Genomic DNA, 22,740 nt, shown 5'->3' on the forward strand with positions numbered 1-22,740 from the left:
TGTGACGAGCTTAAATAAATAATGATGATGATATGATGTGAAGAGTATGAAAATAAAGGTGTGAACAGGATGTCACAGGAGCTGGGAAATGGTGGGATTTGTTCTGAGAAACGGAGAGTCAGACCTTTTTTTTTTTTTTTCTTGGCTTGGTGTTTTATCTTTACTTGATTCATTAAAAATTATCAAGTTACTGATCTAAAAGGCCTATGGACACTGTTTTGAGAATGAACCACACTGTGTATCTCATAAACTTAAGCTCTGGACATTTTAAAATAACTGGGTTTTATTAGTCCTGGATATGCCATAACTTAATTTGAAAGTGCCAAGAAAACATGGTTGAGGGTATGCCTTATGAAAAGTACTTGCTCTATTTAGGTTGGTTTTGAAATTACATGAAACAAAGTGCTCCTCATGCTGGAATAGACTGATGAGAGAAACAACACAGAGTCCAGAGATAGGTCTAAATATATGTAATAAATTAATATGTGATCAAGGTGACATTTCAAGTCAATGGGGAGAAGGTAATTTATTCAATAAATAGTGGTGAGCACAATTATTGAATAAAGGTGAAAAGGAAAGCAACATCTTTACCTTATCTGTCTCACAAGATAAATTCAAAATAGATCATCAAACATTTAAATGTAAAAAAATGAAACCTGAGAAATCCTAGGAGAAAACATGGGTTAATATTTCTTAGAATATTGAAGTGAAGAAAGCATGATGTGAAAGCCAGAAGTCATAAAGAACAAGACCGAGAAATTGAAGGGCAAATCCTAGCAAACTGAGACAAATGTCTGCAACATACATGACAGGCAGAGGACTAATATCTTTAAAATACATGGAACTCTTAGAATCTGAGAAAGCAAAAGAATACCTCAGTGAAAAACAATAAAAATAAAATACAAACAGACTGGTAAGCCTAAAAAGATCTTCAGCTTTATTAGTAATCAAAGAATTGCATATAAAAGTATAACAGTATTTTGTTTTTTCTCAGGTAAGATTTAACACAAGTATAGAGATTGTTAAAGCAGTTTTAGCAAGAAAATATAAGAAACATATTCTTATGCGCTACTGGTAGGAATTATATTGTATCAAAATATAAAATATGTTAATCCCCCCTTAATTTACCCTAAAGTGATCATCTTAAAAGTGTTAAAAGATGTGTGTACAAAAATACTTACCAAAAATTAGAAAACAACTTAAACAACCGTCAAGAGTATTTAACAAATACTTTTGTTAACTAATGTAAGTTATGGCACATATAAACAATGGAACAGTTTTCAGACAGTAATCTTGGAGTAGAATTTCTGATCTAAAAACTATGACTATCTTTATTTCTCTTAGGAATTTGGGTTCCTCACTTAAGGTGGAATGGGGTAGAGTTCTTGTAGAGAAATGTGGCCAAATAGTAGCCCACATGAGTGAGGGTGCCTCATGTGACTAGGTCAAAATTAGCAGGCATTTGAGGGATTTGGGACATACTTAGAAAGAAGAGATTGTACATATTATGCCCAGGACCAATGGGTAGAGGTTAAAAGAAGACAGACTTTGGCTGACTATAACCAGGAAAGTCTGTCCATTTGTACTATTGAATAATAACTGAATAAGGAGTTTTTCAGCATTGGAAGTATTCAAGCAAAGGCTGGAGGGAGCTTCAGGTCTCAATTTTTGTATCACCCCATCAAGATGCTTTTCTTGACCATCTGCCTAAAATAGCACACACATACCATGGGCACTCTGTCTCTCTTACCACTTTCTTTCTTTATTTGAAAAAGGCCAGATAAAAAGTATTTCTGTTGCCCTCTAAACCAACTGACATATATTTATCTGTTTATTTATTGTTTTTCTTCCCCCTTAGAAAGTAAGCTCCATGTGAACAGAGACTTTGGCTATTTTATTCTTTGCTTTATATCACCAGTGCCTCGAACTGGGGTTGGTGCATGGTAGGTGTGCAATAAGTATTTGTTGAATGAACGAGTATTAGAGAAAGCGATTCATGCATTCGACTTGGTGGATCCTTGTGCTTTACATTTTTGGGAATTTTAATTTTTTAAAGGTACTTCTATGTAGTGTACAAGTCTCTTCAGGGCAGAGATCTTACTTCCTAATAATAAGTGTAACTATCAAGTGGTGTGCCTTAGAGTTTATAAAATACTTTCATAAGCATTATTCAGAAATATAAATGAGATGACTGGCTTTTTCTTATGTGTAAAATCTCAGCTCCAGTGTTTCCTCTGTAGAGCATCTGTCTGTAACTTCACCGTCTAAGATAGTTCCCAGCCTCTGTCTATCACATTATTTTATTTCCTTCAAATATTTATCACTTATTACCTTATTTATTTGGTTATATGTTAATTGTGCCTCATCATGCACCAAAATGTAAACTGCCATGAGGGCAGGGACTTCCTGTCTTATTCCAGCAATGAGAATACTGGCTGGCACATAGAGGAATATTCAAACATCTGTTGAATTAATAATTGAAATCACTCTGTAAATTATAAAACATTATACTTATATGAGTTAATAATATTAATCTTCACAGTAATCCTTGACCCCAGTAACAGATTAGATTTTCCCATTCTGCATTCTTAAGGCAACCCGTACTACCTCATTAACTTAAATTGGTCATAATTGTACCAAATTATTTGTGTTATGATTTATTTAACACTGCTGCTTATTTCTAAACTGCAAGCTTCATGAATTTAGGAGCCATGTCTGTCTTGTTCCTCTTACATTTAACCCAGTGCTTTTGTACTTGGAAGGAGTTTAATATTTATTAAATGAATGAGTGTGTGTGTGTACAATTTTGCATGATAGATATTATCTCCATCCTTCTGATGAGTAAACTGATATGTGGAAGGATTAAATAACTTATCCAAGATAGTTATAGAAACAAGACTTTAGGGGCACCTGGTGGCTCACTTGGCTGAGCGTCTGCCTTCAGCTCAGGTCATGACCCCAGAGCTCTGCATTGGGCTCCCTGCTCGGGGGCGGGGGGGGGGGGTCTGCTTCTCCCTCTCCCTCTGCCCCTCCTCCCTGCTTATGTTCTCTCTCTCTCTTTCTCTCTCTCTCACTTGTAAATAAATAAAATCTTAAAAAAAAAAAAAGAAACAAGACTTTATCCAGCATCTTCTGACTCTCAACATTACATTTTTTTAACTACACTGGTAATTTCTAGACACAGATGTGAATCAGAATTACTTAGGGAACCTTTGAAAATACAGATTTTTCAGGGCGCCTGGGTGGCTCAGTTGGTTAAGCAACTGCCTTCGGCTCAGGTCATGATCCTGGAGTCCCAGGATCGAGTCCCACATCGGGCTCCCTGCTCAGCAGGGGGGTCTCCTTCTCCCTCTGACCCTCCCCCCCTCATGCTCTCTATCTCATTCTCTCTCTCAAATAAATAAATAAAATCTTAAAAAAAAAAAAATACAGATTTTTCAGACCACACTCAAAACCTACTGAATGAGAACCTCTGAAGCTGGGGCCCAAAACTCTAAAGAAATGAGAAAAATTATTCAGGAGATTCTGATGATAAGTAACATTTGGGAATCAATGATAAATGCCAGGGGTTGGCAAATCCAGCCCACTGCCTATTGTTTATTTATAAATAAAGTTTTCGTGGAACATAGCCACGTTCATTCATATACATACTGTCTGTGGCCGTTTTCAGGCTACAGTGCACAGTTGAGTATTTGTGACAGAGACTGTGTGGCCCACAAAGGGTAAAATTTTTACTATCTGGTCCTTTACAGAAAGTTTGCCAACTCCTCCCTGATCTATACCTTGCTGCCTGTCCTATTTGTGTGTGTGTAGTTGGAGATGTAGTAGACATGACGTTGGTTCCATCATGGGCATTGCAGCAGGTGCTCAGACATTCTTACTGAGTCAATAAAAATTAATTTATCTGCAGTTTACCTGAAATTAAGAGACTAAGCCTTAGGAAGTCTAAGCAGTGAAATTTAAGAAAAATAGTAATCTAGGTATGGTTCAATCACAGTGGGTGAACTGCTTTTAACAAAGATTCCTTTTCGGGCGCCTGGGTGGCTCAGTTGGTTAAGCGACTGCCTTCGGCTCAGGTCATGATCCTGGAGTCCCTGGATCGAGTCCCGCATCGGGCTCCCTGCTCGGCAGGGAATCTGCTTCTCCCTCTGACCCTCCCCCCTCTCATGCTCTTATCTCATTCTCTCTCTCTCAAATAAATAAATAAAATCTTTAAAAAAAAAAAAGATTCCTTTTCATTCAGTAGGTAATAGGGTGTTCTCTAAATGGAGAAAGATACGAGATTTCTTGCCTATATAACAGGGATTGATGACCACAATTGATGTGTAATAGAGAACTGTAATTAATTCCTAATTATTTTGGTACCCCTGATGCTGCCATAATTTTTAAAACCAAAGTCTCTTGGGTGCTTGTGGTCAAAGCTCAAGCTACTACAAGCAATTAATTACCCAGGACTGACCAAACTCTCTAGACCTGTGCTGTGTGATACAGTAGCTGTTACCCAGATGTAGGAATTTAAATTAAATCAAATTAATTTAAACTTCAATTTAAATCCCTCACTCACACATTTCAAGTGTTCAGTAGTTACATGTGGCCAGTGGCTGCCTTACTGGACAATAGAGACACAAAACATTTCTATCATTACAGAAGTTTTAGTGGACGGTGCTGTCATAGATGCTGGACTTTCAAGAGTTGCAGTTCGCTCAAATCCCAGACTTGCTATTTGACTTAATCCTTTATTTGTAAGAATGGAATAGTAATTTGTAATGTTTTCTTTTTCTAACAGCAAATAGTGATGAAATGTATTCATTCCTTGCTTTAGGGATGTCTTAGCTAAGAGCAAACTCTTTATTACATTCCGATAAGCTCCTAAGTCTTGACTCCAGGAAATATCCATCTCATTTACCCTATGGACTCTGTATTCAAGATAGTTAATCATTGGCCAGTTCATGAAGTGGTTCAGAACTGACTGTGATTTCTGGCCAAATCTATTTGGCTTGCTTAAGGATGGTGGGAAAGGGAGCAGTTTTAAAACAGAAGCTATAAAGTCAGTAAAGTATAAAGTCTTGGCATCATCTTTGAAGTGATTTAGATTTCATCATTCAGTGAATCATTTTTATTCCCAGCATCTAGTGCTTTTTACATGGTCCAAAGCGGCCCTGTGCTGCTCCACTGCAGAGGAAACTTCAAGAAATGCTGGTTTGCTACAGTGTTTTAGCTTGTGAGAGTCTCTGGGATCTTCCCTGCACCATCATGGGGTCACCTCTAGGTGGGTATTAGGGAGAGATTGGTAATTGATTTAACCTTTAATAAAGAACTTAGTCATCTTTTGTGATTTAATAAGATACATATATTTAACAGCTTGTTCCTTAAAATGTTTTCCCTGACCCCAGCAGCATCACCTTGAAGACTGCTTCTCTAGCACAGTGTTCCTCAAACTTTGAGAGGCTCCAAAGGCCACTTAAGGCTAAAAGATCCTGTAGACTCCCTAACTTATTCTTAGTTAACTCTCATCAGAAATGCTACCAAGAACCTACTTTTCTGTAAATTACCAGATCTTTGTCATTTTGCACCTCAGAGCAAGGCAGCTGTGACAGGATTGGGAGTGGGTTAGGGGTGGGTGAGAGAGAGCAAGGATTCAAGTATAATCTCACTCATTCTGGTTTTTCCTGCCATCAAACCATATTACCCTATGTCTCTCCTTCATTCTTTCTGAGCTGAGATGGCGGGATCCAACCATATTGGGTGTTAAAAGCTGTCATTTGATGGTATTAAGGGATCTCTTCAGGAGTCAGGGTGTTCAGAAGGATTCTCCTCACCCACTCTCTGTGTCTTCTGTTCTGCTGTCCAAAGCTTCCTGGACACTTCTGTGAGATATTGGTATATCTTGCTCTGGCATTTTGGATCACTTTAGGGACTAACATGAAAACCATGTAAAGGTCATCTTCAGACCATGATTTTAAAACATTGATCCAAAAATGATCCACTCAGGTCACCTAGATTTCTACCCCTAATAAATACTCTTTTGAGCCCAATCTTTTTTCTTACACTCAGAATGAGTCCAAAAAAGGGCTAATGTTTAGTGTAGATTACATCCTAAAAGCACTTTTTAGGAAGTTGACTGTGATAGAGATTTCTATTTCCTTTACAGGTCATTTTACCTGGGACAAATACCTAAAAGAAACATGTTCAGTCCCAGCGCCTGTCCATTGCTTCAAGCAGGTAATTGATTCTCGACATCTTTAGTAGGTGGGAGGCAAGTAGGTTTGTTCTGGTCCTGAGACAAGCAAAACAAGCCCTTGGACTTCTCACCTGAAGGCCCCAGAATAAACTTCTGTGGGAAGAATACAGCTCAAGGCTCAAAATTGATGAATTTTGGCGGCAGACAGTCTCTCCACCTTCATCCCAAGTAACACCTTTTCCTTTCTTAACCTCTTTGAGGCTATATTTTGTTACTGGGAACAATACCCAATTTTTATGATAGCTCTTAATTCAGACAGATAGGAAACAGAGTTGTAGCCCGTAGATAGTGCTTGAAAGGGGAGCAGTATTCATTTCTCTTTATGCAACACCCCGGCCACAGTCCTGCCTTTCCGTAAGAATACTGGCACCAAGTTCCACTGGAGAGTATGTTAGGACTTTATTAGAGGTTGCTCCGAGCTTCCCATATAGGATTAAGTGTCCCACACAATGCACAGATAATGTTGACTATATCAGCACATGATAAGGCTGGTAAACAAAGAAGTGTACTGCTGTTAAATAGAGCTAAACATCAGGAAGCTATTTATACCTTCCTTTATTATTCAAGTATTTATTTCCTCAAATTGTCAACATTTCACTTTAAAATTTGTCTGTGTTCTAAATAAAAATGCAAATCCAGGACTTCTGCTTATTTGAAATAAGAGGGACTAAATTCATACTCCCACCCAAAGTAATAATAATAAAAGACAGTATATTAAACAGTAGTTTTCAAGTTACTGAAGATCAGGCAGCCAAGCACAGTGATCTCTGAGAGATGAAAAACAATGAGTTGAGCCCCTTATGATTTCCAGCTTACTGCCTTAAGAGAGTTTTGAGACCATGGCCCATAGAAGAGGAGCCCAGGGTGAGCCAGTGGCTCCCTAATTTGAAGAGATGGAGCTGAGAGGGGAAACCAAGGTGGCTAGAATTTAGAGGACAGAGTGCCTAAGAGGAAAGAGCTGCACAGAAAGAAAACCACAGAGATCTGCAGAAAGCCCTCTTCAAGTCTTCAGCAAAGTGATGCTGTTTCATGTATGCAGTTGAGGAAACTACCCAAAGCCAAGAGAAAAGCCATCTGACAGGATTGGAAGGATCAGAGCCTCACACTCCCACAGGGCTGAGAATAATGCCTGATTCCACCAGCTAGACTGGAAAATGTCATCATTCATGTGGCATACAGTGGAAAACTTGGGAAGATTTTACTCAGCAGTGGGAAATAATTAGCCTTAGAATGAGGCTCTGGACCTGCCTAACAAATCATAAAAGTAAGACTCAAAATGATCAAACTGTTTTCAGGTGACTTAAGGGCATCTAAGAACACAGCACAAGAAGGAATGCGAAAATAATCAGCAACCAACAGGTAAAAGACAAATGTCTATCAAAGATTACCAAGCATGTAAAGAGGCAGGAAAACATCATCAGTCATGAGTGGAATAATCAACCAATTGAAACAGACTCAGAACCTATATAGATCTTAGAATAACAGACAAAAACATTAAAACATGTATTTTAATTGTATTCCATTTGAAAGTTAAGCAGAGACACGAAAGATAATGAAAAACTCATACTGAACTACTATGTGCAAAATGAAAAATACACTGGATGGGATTAATGGCAGAAGAGATCAGTAAACCTGAAGACATAGCAGTAGAAACCATCCAAAAATGAAACAGAAGAGAGAAAAGAATCTTAAAAAGATGAAAAAGAACATTAGTGAGTCAAAGGATAACTTCAGTTTCCATGGGATAACTTCACAGACCATGTAATTAGAGTCCCCAAAGGAGAAGAGATGAGGGATGGAAAAAATATTTGAAGATACAATGGCTAAAAAATTTCCAAAATTGAGGAAAACTGTAAATCCACAGATTGAAGAAGCTGTGTGAATCCCCCCCCAAATAAAAGACAAGAAGAAAACTAATTAACGCATATCATAAAGGCTCAAAGTTATCAATAGAGAACATCTTAAAAGCAGCCAGAGAAAAAAGACACTTTACAGAAAGGTTAACTAACTTAGTTAACATTATATTTTCATATATTTAGTTACATTATATTTACTTGTCAGAAACAATGCGAACAAGAAAGTTGAGTAACATGTTGAAAGTAACAAAAGGAAAAACTGTCAACCTAGAATTCTATACCCACTAAAAAGATCTTCCAAAAACAATACCAGGTGGAATTACGGATCTATAAAAAGGAATGAAAGTCCCTGGTAATTGTAATTATAAGGGCAAATACATAAGATGTTTTTCCTTATTATTTAAATCTCTACAAAAGATAATCATGTAAACAATAATAATCATATTGTATTGTAGAGGTGATTACAGATGTATAAGTAAAATGTATAACATAAATGCCCAGGAGAGGAGAAATCTTAAATATACTCTTGTAAGATTCTTATACATGAGGTATAATGTATATGATTAGTATATTCTTGTAAATAGTATATTCTTATAAGAATAGTATATTCTTATAATGAAGTAGGATAATATTACCTGAAGATAGACTGATAAGTTAAACATGTTTACTATGAACAGCAGAGCAACCACGAAAATAATAGAAAATAAATAGCAGATGGTAGACTTAAATCCAACCATATCAGTAATCAAATTAATTATAAATGGTCTAAATGCCCTAGTTAAAAGGTTGAGATTGTCACATTGAATAAAAAAACAAGATCCAATTTTATACTGCTTGCAAGAAATTATACTTTAAATATAAAGACACAAACAAGTTAAAAGTAAAAGGATAGAAAATAATATACCTTGCTGACATGAGCCACAATAAAACTAAAATGACTATGTTAATATCAAAGTATATTTCAGAGTAGAGAATACTACCAGAGATAAAAAAGGTAATTTCATCATGAAAAAGGGTCAGACATTTTTACATGAAGCAAAAAATGATAGAAATGTAAGGAGAAATGAATAAATCTAAATTTATTTATAGATGGAGTTCTAATACTCCCCTCTATGACTAAAGAACACGTAGTAGGAAATCAGCAAATGAATAGTAGACATTAGCAACACTGTCAACCAGTGGGACCTAACTGACAGGTATAGAGCACCCCCAGCAACAGCAGAATGTACATTCTTTTCAAGTGCACACAGAATATTTACCACCTTAGACCATATTCGGGACCATAAAGTAAGTTTTGATAAACTTAAAAGGACATAAGTAATATAAAATTTGTTCTCAGGTTACAATGAATTAAAAATTAATAGCAAAAAGTTATGTGGAAAATAATACCTCCAAATATTTGGAAACAAAGTAACATATTTCTAAATACCCCTTGGGTATGGAGAAATAAAAAGGGACATTAGAAAATATTTTCAACTAAATGGAAATGAAAATTTCAGAATTGTGGATTGCCGCTAAAGCAGTCTTTACAAGGAACTTATAGCACTAAACACTGATACTAAAAAGAAGAAGAGTTTCATTTAGTCACCTCAACTTCCATTTTAAATAATGAGGGGGAGAAAAAGAGCAAGTTAACCCCAAAGTATGCAGAGGAAAGGAAATAATAAAGATCAGAGCATAAACCAGTAATAGAAGAAAGAGAAAAATAATAGAGAAAATCATTGAAGCCAAAAGCTGATTCTTTGCAAATAACAATACAAACGATAAACCTCTAGCCAGATTAATCAATAATAAAAGAGAGAAAACAGAGATTACTAATGTCAGATTTGGAAGGGGTACCCTCACTATTGATTGTACAAATATTAAAAGGATAATAAAGGAATATTATGAACAAATTTATGCCTTTAAATTTGACAAGTTAGTTGAAATGGATAATTTTCATGAATAACACAAATTACCAAAGTTCACTGAATAACACTCTGTTACAAAAGTTGAATTCGTAGTTAAGAAATTTCCCACAAAGAAAATTTCAGGTCTAGATGACTTCACTGGTGAATTGTTGCAAACATTTAAGGAAAAGGTAATGCAAATTCTACAGACTTTTCCAGAAAGTTTAAGAAAAGGGAATACATTCCAGCTCATTCTGTGAGGCAAGTATTATTCTGATACCAAAATCAGGTAAAGATACTGAAAGAAAAGAACTACAAAGCAGCATCTCACATGAAAATACATGTAAAAGTTCTAAAGAAAATTCTAGGAAACTGATTTTAACAATATGTAATAATAATTCATCATGACCAGGTGGAGCTTAATTCCAAGAATGCTAGGTTGATTAAACATTCAAAAGTCAATCAGTGTTTCACCATATGAACACACTAATGAAGAAGAAGTGTGATCATCTCAGTAGATGCAAAAAAAGCATTGACAAAATCCAGTGTCCATTACTAATAAAAACTCTCAATAAACAAGATATAGAAGGGCATTTCCTAAATCTAAGTCCTAAAGGGCATCTATGTAAAACTTAAATCTATCATACTTAATGGTAAAAGTTTAAATGCTTTTCCCTTAACGTCAGGAACAAGACAAGGATGTTTGCTCTTGCCACTTCCATTCAACATTGTACTACCAATGTGACCAGGCCAAAAGAAAAGGAAAGGAGGAAAGGAAGCTGGAAGGGTGGGATGAAGGAAAGGGATTCAGATTGAAAAATTTAGAGCAACCACCAAAGAAAATATACATGAATTGATGGCTAACATTTTATCATTAGGGAAATACAAAGTAAAACCATAATGAGATATCTCTGTACATTTATTTAAATGTCTCTGATAAAAAAGACTGACCATTCCTAATAGTGGCAAGGATGTGGAGTAAATGGAACTTTCATAAAATACTGGTGAAAACATAAAAATGATTCAATCACTTTAAAATATAGTTTGGTGAAAAGCTTCAGCAAACTACTGAGCCAAAAAAAAAAAAAATCACTAAACTAGGAATTAAATAATACATCTTTAACTTGAAAAAAATTTTATACCTCAGTACTATGGTTAAAAATAACTCAATAGGAGACATAATGGAAGAGAAAGTCTCATTTACAATAGCAGCAATATATATAATTTTTTCCATACAAAGATTCATACATGGATGTTCATAGATTTATTTGTAATAATCAAAAACTGGAAACACACCAAATGTTTATCAACATGAACTCAGCAATAAAAAGAAATGAATTATTAATGCATTCAGCAATAGATTGATATCAGAATAGTTATGCAGAGTGATAATATCTACAAAAATCCTATAGCCAACATCATACTTAATGGTGAGAAACTAGAAACTTTCCCACTAAGATCAGGAACAAGGCAAGGACATCTCTCACCACTCCTTTTCAATATCATAGTGGAAGTTTTAGACTGTAATAAGACAAAAATAAAAGATATACAGATTGGGAAGGAAAAAAAATAAAACTTTGTTTGCAGATGACATAATTGTCTCTGTAGAAAACCTGAAATGCCCCCGCCCCCCAAAAAACCCTCCTAGAACTAGTAAGCAGTTATACAAGTTTGCAAGGTACAGGTTAATATATAAAAGTCAATCACTTTCCTTCATACTGTAATGAACAAGTACAATTTGCAATTAAAAACACAATTCCATTTAGCACGTCCAAAAATGAAATACTTAGATATATATCTAATAGAATATATGTTAGATTTATGTGAGGAAAACTACAAAACTCTGGCGAATGAAATCAAAGAACTAAATAAAATGAAGAGTGATGTTCAAGAATAGGAAGACTCGGGGTACCTGGGTGGCTCAGTCGGTTAAGCATCTGACTCTTGATTTTGGCTCAGATCATGATCTCAGGGTTGTGTGATGGAGCCCTACATTAGGCTCCGTGGCCCAGTGTGGAGTCTGCTTGAGATTCTCTCTCTCCTGCCCATCCTCCTGCTTGCACATGCTCGCTCTCTCAAATAAATAAATAAATAAATAAATAAATAAATAAATAAAATCTTTAAAAAAAAAGGATAGGAGGACTCAATATTGTCAAGATGTCAGTTCTTCTCAATGTGATCTATAGATTAAATGCAAACCTAATCAAAATTACAGGACGTTCTTTTGTAGAAATTTGATTCTAAAGTTTATATGGTGAGACAAAAGATCTAGAATAGCCAACATAATATTGAAGGAGAACAAAGTTGGAAGACTGACACAACCCAACTTAAAGCCTTGCTCTAAAGAAACAGGAGTCAAGACAGTGTGATATTTGCAAAGGAAGAGCCAGATGGATCAATGGAACAGAATAGAGAGCCAAGAACGTTCTGCATGGAGCACTGGGTGTTGTGCACAAACAATGAATCATGGAACACTACATCTAAAACTAATGATGTAATGTATGGTGATTAACATAACAATAAAAAATTTTTTAAAAAATAGAGAGCCAAGAAATAGTCCCACATAAGTAAAGGCAACTGATCTTTTGACAAAGGAGCAAAAGCCATACAATGGAGCTGAGATAGTTTTTTCAATGAATAGTGCTTCAACAACTGGACAGTCACATGCAAAAAAAAAAAAAAAAGGAATCTAGACAGAAATCTTAACACCCTTCACAAAAATTAACTCAAAGCAGACCACAGACTAAATGTATTAACTCAAAACTATAAACTCCTAGAAGATAACAGGAGAAAAACAAGATGACTTTGGGTGTGGTGATGACTGTTTAGATACAACCACAGGCCTGATCCATGAAAGAAATAATTGATAAGCTGGACTTCATTAAAATTAAAACCTTCTGCTCTGTGAATGACACTGTGAGACAAGCCACAGACTGGGAGAAAATATTTGCAAAAGGTGTATCTGATAAAGGAATGTTATCCAAAATATACAAAGAACACTTAAAGTCTCAAAAATAAGAAAGAAAACAACTTGATTAAAAAACGGGCCAAACATCTTAATAAACACCTCACCAAAGACCTGCAGATGACAAAAAAGCATGTGAAAAGATGTTCCACATCATATATCATCAGAGAAATACAAATTAACAGTAGTGAGATACCACAACACACCTATTAGAATGGCCGAAATCCAGAACAGTAACACCACCAAAAACTGACAAGGATGTGGAACAAAAGGAACTCTCATTCATTGCTGTTGGGAGTGCAAAACTGTACAGCCATTTTGTAAGATGGTTTGGTGATTTCTTACAAAACTGAACATACTCTTTCTATACCATCTAGCAATCGTATTCCTTGGTATTTACCCAAAAGATTTTAAAACTTACATCTGCACAAAAACTTGTGCATAGATGTTTATTGCACTTTTATTTGTAACTGCCAAAACTTGGAAGCAACCAACCTACCTTCAGTAGGTGAATGAAAAAACTGGTATAGCCAATAAATGGGATATAATTCAGCCCTAAAAAGAAATGAGCTATCAAGCCATGAACAGACATGGAGGAAACTTAACTGCATATTACTAAGGGAGAGAAGCCAGTCTGAAAAGGCTGCATACTGTATGATTCCACCTATATGACAATCTGGAAAAGGCAAAACTATGGAGACCCTAAAGAGGATCAGTGATTGCCAGTGGTTGAGTGGGTGAGGGATGAATAGGCAGAGCACAGAGGATTTTTAAGGCAGTTAAACTATTCTTATGATCCTATAATCATGAATACCTGTCGTCATACATTTGACCAAACCCACAGAATGTACAACACCAAGAGAGAACCCTAACGTAAAGTGTAGACTTCGGGTAATCATCATGTGTCAGTATAGGTTCATCAGTTGTAACAAATGTATTGCTGTGGTAGGGGTTGTTGATAATAGGGGAGACTATGCATGTGTTGGGGCAGTTTGTATATGAGAATTCTCTTCACCTTCCTGTCAGTTTTCTTCTGAACCTAAAACTGCTCTTAAAAAGATCTTTTAAAAAAAGAAATGAATTATTGATATATTCAACAATATGGATGAATATCAGAATAATTATGCTGAGTGAAAGAAGCTAGACACACACAAAAAGTATATTCTCTATGATTCCACTTAAGACTAGAAAATGCAAACCAGTCAATCTACAGTGATAGAAAGTGTTTACCTGGGGACAGGGGTCTGGGTAGGGCTAGACAGAGGGATTATAAAAGGACATGAGAAAACTTGGGAGTGTGTCCATGTTCATTACCTTGATTGTGGTGATGGCTTCAAGGGCGTATGTGATGTATGTGGTATCATGGGTGTATACATATGTCAAGATTTAATAAAGTGTATCGTTTATGGTATGTCAATTTAACTTAAAACTGTTTTTAAATATGAATTGATTTATAAGTTAATGTCAGGGTAAGAAGAATATTAACCCCCAATAGTGTGTATGGTGAATATACAAACCAATACACTGAAATGCTCCATGAAGAGACACTAATGATATGTAGGCTTAATAGGATGATTTCTGAGAAGATAATATTATGAATACCTGGAGATTTAGGATGTTGGAGAAGATAGGATGAGAAAGCATTTAAATCAGGACCATTTGAGACACTGCTATGCCTTTCTTACTGGTGTGAGTCAATATTTGATGCTTCTCTGGAAAGTAATTTTTTTCCCCTTTATCTCACCTTCCAGTGTTTCTTTTACATGAAACCCTTCCTCAGAACTAGGGAATAGTTCAAGGCAGTTGTCTCAGGCCCAGCTATAACCCATTTCAGTCCAAAGCATAAATTGTCAGGTTCCATCTCTTAACATCCTTACTGAAAATGCCATTTACTCTTAGTCTTCCTAATCCCCATGGCTTGTTTTTCTCAGTCCTACACACCTCCAAGCAACGAGTTCAAGATCAGCATGAAATTGGAAGCACAGGACCCCAGGAACACCACATCCACATGTATTGCCACAGTAGTTGGACTGACAGGTGCCCGCCTCCGCCTTCGCCTTGATGGCAGTGACAACAAGAATGACTTCTGGCGGCTGGTTGACTCAGCTGAAATCCAGCCTATTGGGAACTGTGAGAAGAATGGGGGTATGCTGCAGCCCCCTCTGGGTGAGTAGACCTAAGCTCTCCTTAGCCAATTAGTTATCTTTCCAAAATTGTACATCATATTATGGGAAAGCCTAGGTCCCCTGCCTATTCCTTCTTTTTCATATGGCCAAAAGAAAAGGCCCACCCAAAATGAAATGAACAGATCCATCTCTACATTAACTTATAATATCCAAGCTTCTCTTAAGCTCTCCTTTTTCTAACTAGAACCCATACCTTTCATCCTTCTTTGTCAGTTCTCATTTACCCTGAGAGAGAGAATGGAAGGAGATCTTACCATTTAACCTGCCTCAAAAAACCACAGAACTTTTACCAAATCCTACAATGATAACAAAAGGTGAGAGATAATTTCCCAGTAAAAGGTGACTATTATAGGGGTTCCTTCTTTCCTTTCCCCTAAATTCTCACTTGGTCCTTGTAGTTTTCTCAATTTGAATTAATTTGCGTTTTTTATTTAAACTAATAACCCCACTATATCTTTCTTCTCAAGATCAGACTTATCTTTTTTTCCCCTCGGTATACCTCAGTGATTTAGCCCGTCTCATCAGTCACTATCAATCACTATTGCAGTGAGTCTCAACAGAGAAGAGAGAGAGATGGGTTATGAGCTATGGCCCCTCAGAAGACTGTACTAAATTAATTGAGCTTTAGAGGACAGGTATCATTTGCAAGAGATCCAAGGGTGGTTACTGAATATTAGCCCCCATTTAAAAAATTTATTTGTATTGTAAAATTCCAAACATATACAAAAGTAGAAGGAATAGCACAGTGAATGTCCGTATATTCTTTATCCTTGGTAACTACCAACACATAGTCATTCTTGTTTTATTTGTACCTGCACATATTCCCTGCCCTCTCCTGCCCAATTGCCCAAACATCATTATCATGCTATCATTAAATATTTAGTATCCGTGTCTCATAGATAATATTTTTAAAAACATAATCATAGTAACATTATCATATGTAAATAAGCTAATGATAATTCATTAATATCAACAAATATTTACTCAGTGTTTAAATTTTCCCTGTTGTCTGTCTGTCTGTCTCTTTCTCTCTCTGTTAGTTTCTCTGAATCAGGATTCAAATAAGATCCACATATTGCAGTTGGTTGATATGTCCTTTAAGTCTCTTTTAATCTATGGATTCTCCTTCTCTCTTATTTTTTTCTCACAATTTATTTGTTGAAAAACCTAAATAATTTGTCTTTAATATCCCCCACAATTAGATTTTTGCCAATTGTATCTCTATGGTATCATTTGACATGTTTCTCTGTTCTCTCTTTCCTAGAAATTGGCAGCTAGGTCTAGAGGCTTGATCAGGTTCAGGTTCAATTTTCTCATAAGAATATTTCATAGGTGATGGTGTTTACTTCTATTAGGAAGCATATATGGTCTTGTTGTCTCTCATTTTATAATGTAGCAGCCATTACTGCTCGTGGTCTACATCAAGGGTTGACAGATTTTCTTAAAGGGTTAGACAGCAAAACTTCCAGGCTTATTGGCCATACATTCTCTATTGCAACTAGTCAGCTTTGTCATTGTAATACAAAAGCAGCCAGAGACAATAAATAAACAAATGAGCAAGGCTGTGTTCCAGTAAAATCTTATATTTACAAAAACAGATGACCAGTCTGCTGGCTATAATTTGCTGACCCCTGATTTAGATCAATCAATTCATTATGTTTACAAAATGGGAAATTTTAATCTTAAAATTCCATCCACATAAATTAAATGGAATATTTCTATTAAAATAAACTTCCATCAGTTATTTGGCTATTGTAAGGATATCATTTATGGAAGAAAGCTTAAATACTTGATTCTTTATTTAACCAATTTTCAAAATGATGAATTGGTTTACTACCATCCTCCAAAAATATTTAAGGACAGTTTTTTTGTTACTGTTGTTTAGTATCATAAACCCAAGAATTCATACATATTTGACATGTTTCATTTCATTGCATTAATTGTCCTTATTGATTCTTGATTTGTCCCATCATTGGCTGTGTAGGAGCCTCATCAAATGGTCTCCTGACTTTATTGCTTGATAGCTCTCTTGGATTTTTGAAATTTCAAAATGTTCCAGGCTCATCTTACATACTATCTGCCCCAAATATGGAATCAGCTACTTCTTTTAGGTGCCTGGGTTCCTTTTAGTGGGAAATGATATTTAGAGACTGTAATCTGAACACTAGAGTGCTCAGTGCTAATGGGTTGGTGGTTCTTTCTATGTCTTTTTGGCATAGATTTTTATCTTTATTAAAGGTAAAATCATTAGTTCATATTGATACTTCCTACTAAAATGCAGGATAAGTGGTGTTTTTATTTACTTTATCTTTGCTGTCTTAAATCTGTATCTCCTTTGCACCACAACAAAACCCTAGTTCTCCATATGACTAACAAAATAACTCATTTTTTTTATCATATAGTACACATACAGCAGTCTCAGAATAACAGTAACACTATCATTATCATTACTGACAGTGTTTGAGTTACTTGCATTTCTTTTTTTCTTACCCTCAAGTGTAGTCAATAATATGTTATAAGGTTGTTTGGATTGGTTTCTCTCTGAGTGGCAGTGCCACCAAGAATAAACATAGGTTCATTTGTTATATTTTTTTAAAAGATTTATTTATTTTAGAGAGAGAGCGCATGCACGCACGTGAATGGGGGAGGCGCAGAGGAGAGGGAGAGAGTCCCCAAGCAGACTCCCTCCTGAGCACGGAGCCCGATGTGGGGCTCAATCCCAGACCCTGAGATCACAACCTGAGCCAAAATCAGGAGTCAGATGCTCAACCATCTGAGCCACCCAGGCACCCCGCTATTTTTTTCTTTATTTTTAGAGTTTACTTTTTAGAAATGTTCCTTTATAAATATATATGTGACATACATCATTCTTAAAGTCAAATCTATAAAACAAAGTATATTCAGAGAAATCCCCTTCACTTCATTCCTTTCTTCTGCCATAGGCCACCACTTTCTTTTAATTTTATAGCTTGTACTTCATTTTTTTTATTCTTATGTTAATCCCCATACATTACATCATCAGTTTTAGATGTAGTGTTCCATGATTCATTGTTTGTGCATAACACCCAGTGCTCCATGCAGAATGTGCCCTCCTCAATACCCACCACCAGGCTAACCCATCCTCCCACCCCCCTCCCCTCTAGAACCCTCAGTTTGTTTTTCAGAGTCCATCGTCTCTCGTGGTTCTACTTCATTTTTTTTTAAGTGGTTCTTTTTTTTTTTTTTTAAAGATTTTATTTATTTATTTGACAGAGAGACAGCGAGAGAGGGAACACAAGTAGGGGGAGTGGGAGAGGGAGAAGCAGGCTTCCCGGGAAGCAAGGAGCCCGATGCAGGGCTCAATCCCAGGACCAATCATGACCTGAGCCGAAGGCAGATGCTTAACGACTGAGCCACCCAGGTGCCCCTGTACTTCATTTTTTAAAAATACAAATATATTTGTTTGTGTGTCTGTGTCTGTGTGTACATTCATACATATGTATTTCCCACTTTCTTATATAAATGCAGCATACTATACATATTTGTCTTAACCTTGCTTTTTTCCATTTAATGAAATATCCTAAAGTTGATTTCTTAGTAGTATGGAGATATTTCTTAATCCTTTTTATAGCTGCATAGTACTGTATAATTCTCAACCTGCTTTATGAATCACTATTTAGAAACATCTTGATAGGCTATTAAAAAATACAATTGACCCTTGAACAACACAGGTTTGAACTGCACAGCTCCATTATACACAGATTTATTTCAATAAATACAGTACACTACTATAAATGTATTTTCCCTTCCTTATTTTCTTAATAACATTTTTTTTCTCTAGCCTATTTTATTATAAGAATACTCTATATAATACATACAACATACAAAATATGTGTTAATCAGCTCTTTACATTATCATTAAGGCTTCAGGTCAACGGTAGGCTATTAGTTAAGTTTTGGGGGAATCAAAAGTTACACATGATTTTTGAGTGCATGGGGTGAGTGGGGGTCAGTACCCCTAACCTCTGCATCGTTCAGGGGTCAACTATATAAGCCCCCAAGGATAATAGTGATGATTTAAATCACAGTCTTCCAGTAAATTCTCTAGAAACGTACAGATCAAAAAGGAAACCAAGCCACCCATAATTCATGTTTAAATGTAACTGGGAGTCAAGGTTTCAATTACATGTTGTCTATGTGTTCAGATATAAAGATCTGAAATCATTAGAGCTAGTACCTGACCCATACCAGAATGAATAGTTTTATGTAGGTAGAAATTGCATTTAGAAAGGGGAGGGCAGTGGGAGCCTAACACAGTCAAAATTACCTCCAGGAAAAGATAGTTCAGTTTAGAGTGGGAAATACTGAGAACAGAGCTAAGACCTACTTGATTAGAACATTGGCTACTGGGGAATCCAAAGGAAGAGAGTGGATTGAAAGTGTGAGGGACTAGAGATAGCACTCTTAAGAAGAGGACTACCTTTGGGGGACATATGTTGAAGGAAAAGAAAGAAGTCAGGGGTTATAATTCAGAATTATACAGAAACAGAAGAGAATCAGTCAAGAGACACACCAGTCTTCCCATCCCATTCCAACAGGCTCATCTACTGAAGAAACTGTGTTTCACTAGGTCAACAGAAAATTCATAACCCAAGATTCCTGCCAAAATAGAACCTCCCGTTTTTGCTGGTCCGGGAAAATATAATATATTTCAAATGATTACGAAACAGTAGTCAATATGTATAAAAAGCTTCTATATGATGAAAAACCAAAGGTGAGAATAAAACCATTTTAACTACTGAAAATTCTGCCCAAATCAGTTACTAACCAGAAGAAAACTATTGCACAACAACCCAACTTGAATTAAACAGATGTTGACAGATAATGAAAAAAATCCCATGAATCATAAATTTTAAAAGTCAGACTAGAAATGCACAATAGACAGGAAGACGTGAAAACAGAATTGTCCAAACTCAAGAAAAAAATTGAAGAAGAACAAAATAATCTCAATTACAGACTCAATTCCAGGGTGCCCAGTGCATACTAGGTTTAACTGAAAATATAATAAGGGACATTGAGAAGAGAAATAGAAACATCCAAGAGAATAAAAATAAATATTAGGAAAGGTTAAAAAGTATCAGAAAGGAACTCTTAGATATAGAACATAGTCAATAAAGATTGTATAATTGGATGTATAATTGAAGTCTCTGAAGAAGATGAACAAAATAATGAAACAATTAATACTTAAAATTGTAATATAAGAAAGTTTTCCAAAAATTAAAGAAGACCTGAACCTACACATTGAAAGGGCCTACCTTTTTCCTGGAAAAATTGATTCAGATTGGTTACTCTAAAATGTATTCTAGTAAAACTCTTACACTCTAAGAATAAAGAAAAATCTCCCCAAGCCTCCAGGAAAAAGGCCAAGTTATTTACAAGGGAAAGAAAGTGAAGTTTGGATCATACGTCTCTACCACAAAATACAAAGAAAGAAAATAATAACGGGGTTTTCTATCTGTACAAGCTGTTTTTCAGGTATTGAGATTATACTGAAACAGTGTTCAGCATGCAAGAACTCAGGAAATACTATAACCCCAGGCCCTACCTGAGAAAACAGTTACAGAAAGACCTTCATCCAAATAAGGAATGATCAAGCTAAGACAAAAACAAAGGTGGAGACAAGAGTAGAATAGTATGGTATCAGTCTGGATCCAGTGAAGAGAGAGAACCCACACAGTAATTTGAACACAGAAAGTGTAATACAGTTGTTAACTGTAACACAGGATTGAGGGATTGAGGGATTGGCTAGTCAAAAGGAAAGAGAACTCTAAAGAATATAAGAGCAGACATAAGGAGAAGCCACTAGACTGGAGCTGAGATGGAGAACCCCAGGAAGGACCTCCCCTCCGCGCCCATCCTCAGGGCGGAGATGTTGGAGCGGGCACAGCTGTGGCTTGCTGGACGAGAGAAGTCACTGTGGTGTGCCACAGCAGTGGAACTTGCTAGAAATTTGCCTTCAAGGGTACCTCTAAGGAAAGCTGTTCATGGAGAGCTGTCTCTCTGGAGTGCTACAAAACCACCTCGGTGGAGGAGGGTGGCGGCAGCACTGGCTACTGATGCTGCTGGCTGTCCCGCACCGCAGGATATGGACAATGCAGAAGGTTGGGGTGCTGCAGGTGCCCGCCACGCAAACACTGGAACCAGGAAGCAAACCCCCTTCCTCCTGTAATATCCTTAGTTGGGATCAAAGGATATCACCTGAAACTGATAAACTAAATAGTAGAAGCCTAAATGAGGAAAAGGTAAATTAAGGACATTAGAAAATATGTTAGTATAAAGGTAACCACTAAAACAAAGTTCCAAAATGTCCTAAATAACAAAGGAACAAAAACATCAAGGAACAGACCATCCAGAGAAAGAGATAAACTAAATATGGAAAGCACAGTAAATAAAACATAACGTGAGAGAGTTGAGACCAAATATGTAATTTACATTAATAAATGTAAATGGTTTTAACTCACCTGTTAAAAAAATTTTCGGAATGGTGCTCAGAGTCAAACCCAGCTTCATACTGTGTACAGGAGACATACCTAAAATCAAGTGAATGAGAAAGACTAAAAATGAAAGGATGATCAAGGATATACAAAGGAAAGTCAAACAATATAATAGCGGAGATTGCAGTTCTGGTATTAGACAAGATAGAATTCAGACCAAGATTTATCAAACAAGACAAAGAAGCCACTGTATTTTAAAATGTTTAATGGTGACACAATTCATAATGAAAATTATGTAATAGTTAAAAATATTTCAGAACCAAATTACAAAGCATCTGTCTTCACAAAACAGAAATTATGGTAGGTGCAGGGAGATAAGAGACGAACACACTAATAAATTTAACACACCTCTCAAGTCAAGGCAGGTGAAGAGAACAAAACGTAAAGGTATTAAAGACTTTCTTTTCTATAAGTTGTACCAAAACATCTACTTAACTTCTTTGACTTGTACCATTCCTTCAAATAATTTGGTACCAAAAAAAAATAATAATAATTAATGAATAAGGTAGATCATATATGTGTATACATATCAAACTTTATACCCTGCTAAATGCCCTTCTACATTGAAATCTAAAACTCTAAGCAACTCTTGTTTGGAAAGGGAAATATAAACCAAAATTGCAAAATTCCTAAAAAGTAATGATAATAAACATATATCAGAATTTTGAGATTAATTGAAGCAGTGGTTGGAAGAAAACTGATAGCTTTAACCACTTGACATCAATAAAACTGAAAGGATAAAAATTAAGGATGTAAATTCCCAATTCAAAAGACTAGAAAAAGAGTCTCACAATACAAAGAAAATAAAAAGAAAGAAGAAAAATAAAGATAAAACAGGTTAATGAGGTAGAAAATAAAAAAGCAATCTATGAAAGAAAAAAAAAGGAATAAGCACAGATACACAAACGTAGAGATGACAAAGGGAGGAAATAACTCTATGTAAATAAAATAGAAAAGCGAGATGAAATAGTAAAATACTGTTTGTCAAAATTGACCCCAATAGTGTTATAATATTTAAACAGATAAGAAACATATAAAAGTTTTCAAAAAAATTGCACCTACAGCAAAGC

General features: G+C 35.9%; 1 protein-coding gene across 7 annotated transcripts in view; it reads left to right on the forward strand.

The window, feature by feature from the left end:
• The window catches only part of SCMH1 (Scm polycomb group protein homolog 1), a 176,458-nt gene that overhangs the window by 58,565 nt on the left and 95,153 nt on the right, over window positions 1–22,740 (forward strand). For 6 of the 7 annotated variants that reach the window (XM_035018865.1, XM_035018866.1, XM_035018863.1 and 3 more), the window contains 2 exons: window positions 6,152–6,222; window positions 14,883–15,117. In XM_035018865.1, coding sequence (XP_034874756.1) covers window positions 6,152–6,222; window positions 14,883–15,117 — 306 coding nt within the window. The remainder of the gene's footprint in view (window positions 1–6,151; window positions 6,223–14,882; window positions 15,118–22,740) is intronic. The other variant, XM_035018868.1, reaches the window with a different exon arrangement.

This window comes from Mirounga leonina, unplaced genomic scaffold, assembly GCF_011800145.1.
Source record: "Mirounga leonina isolate KUSES-001 unplaced genomic scaffold, KU_Mleo_1.0 Mir_173, whole genome shotgun sequence".
In the NCBI taxonomy this organism is placed as follows: Eukaryota; Metazoa; Chordata; class Mammalia; order Carnivora; family Phocidae; genus Mirounga; species Mirounga leonina.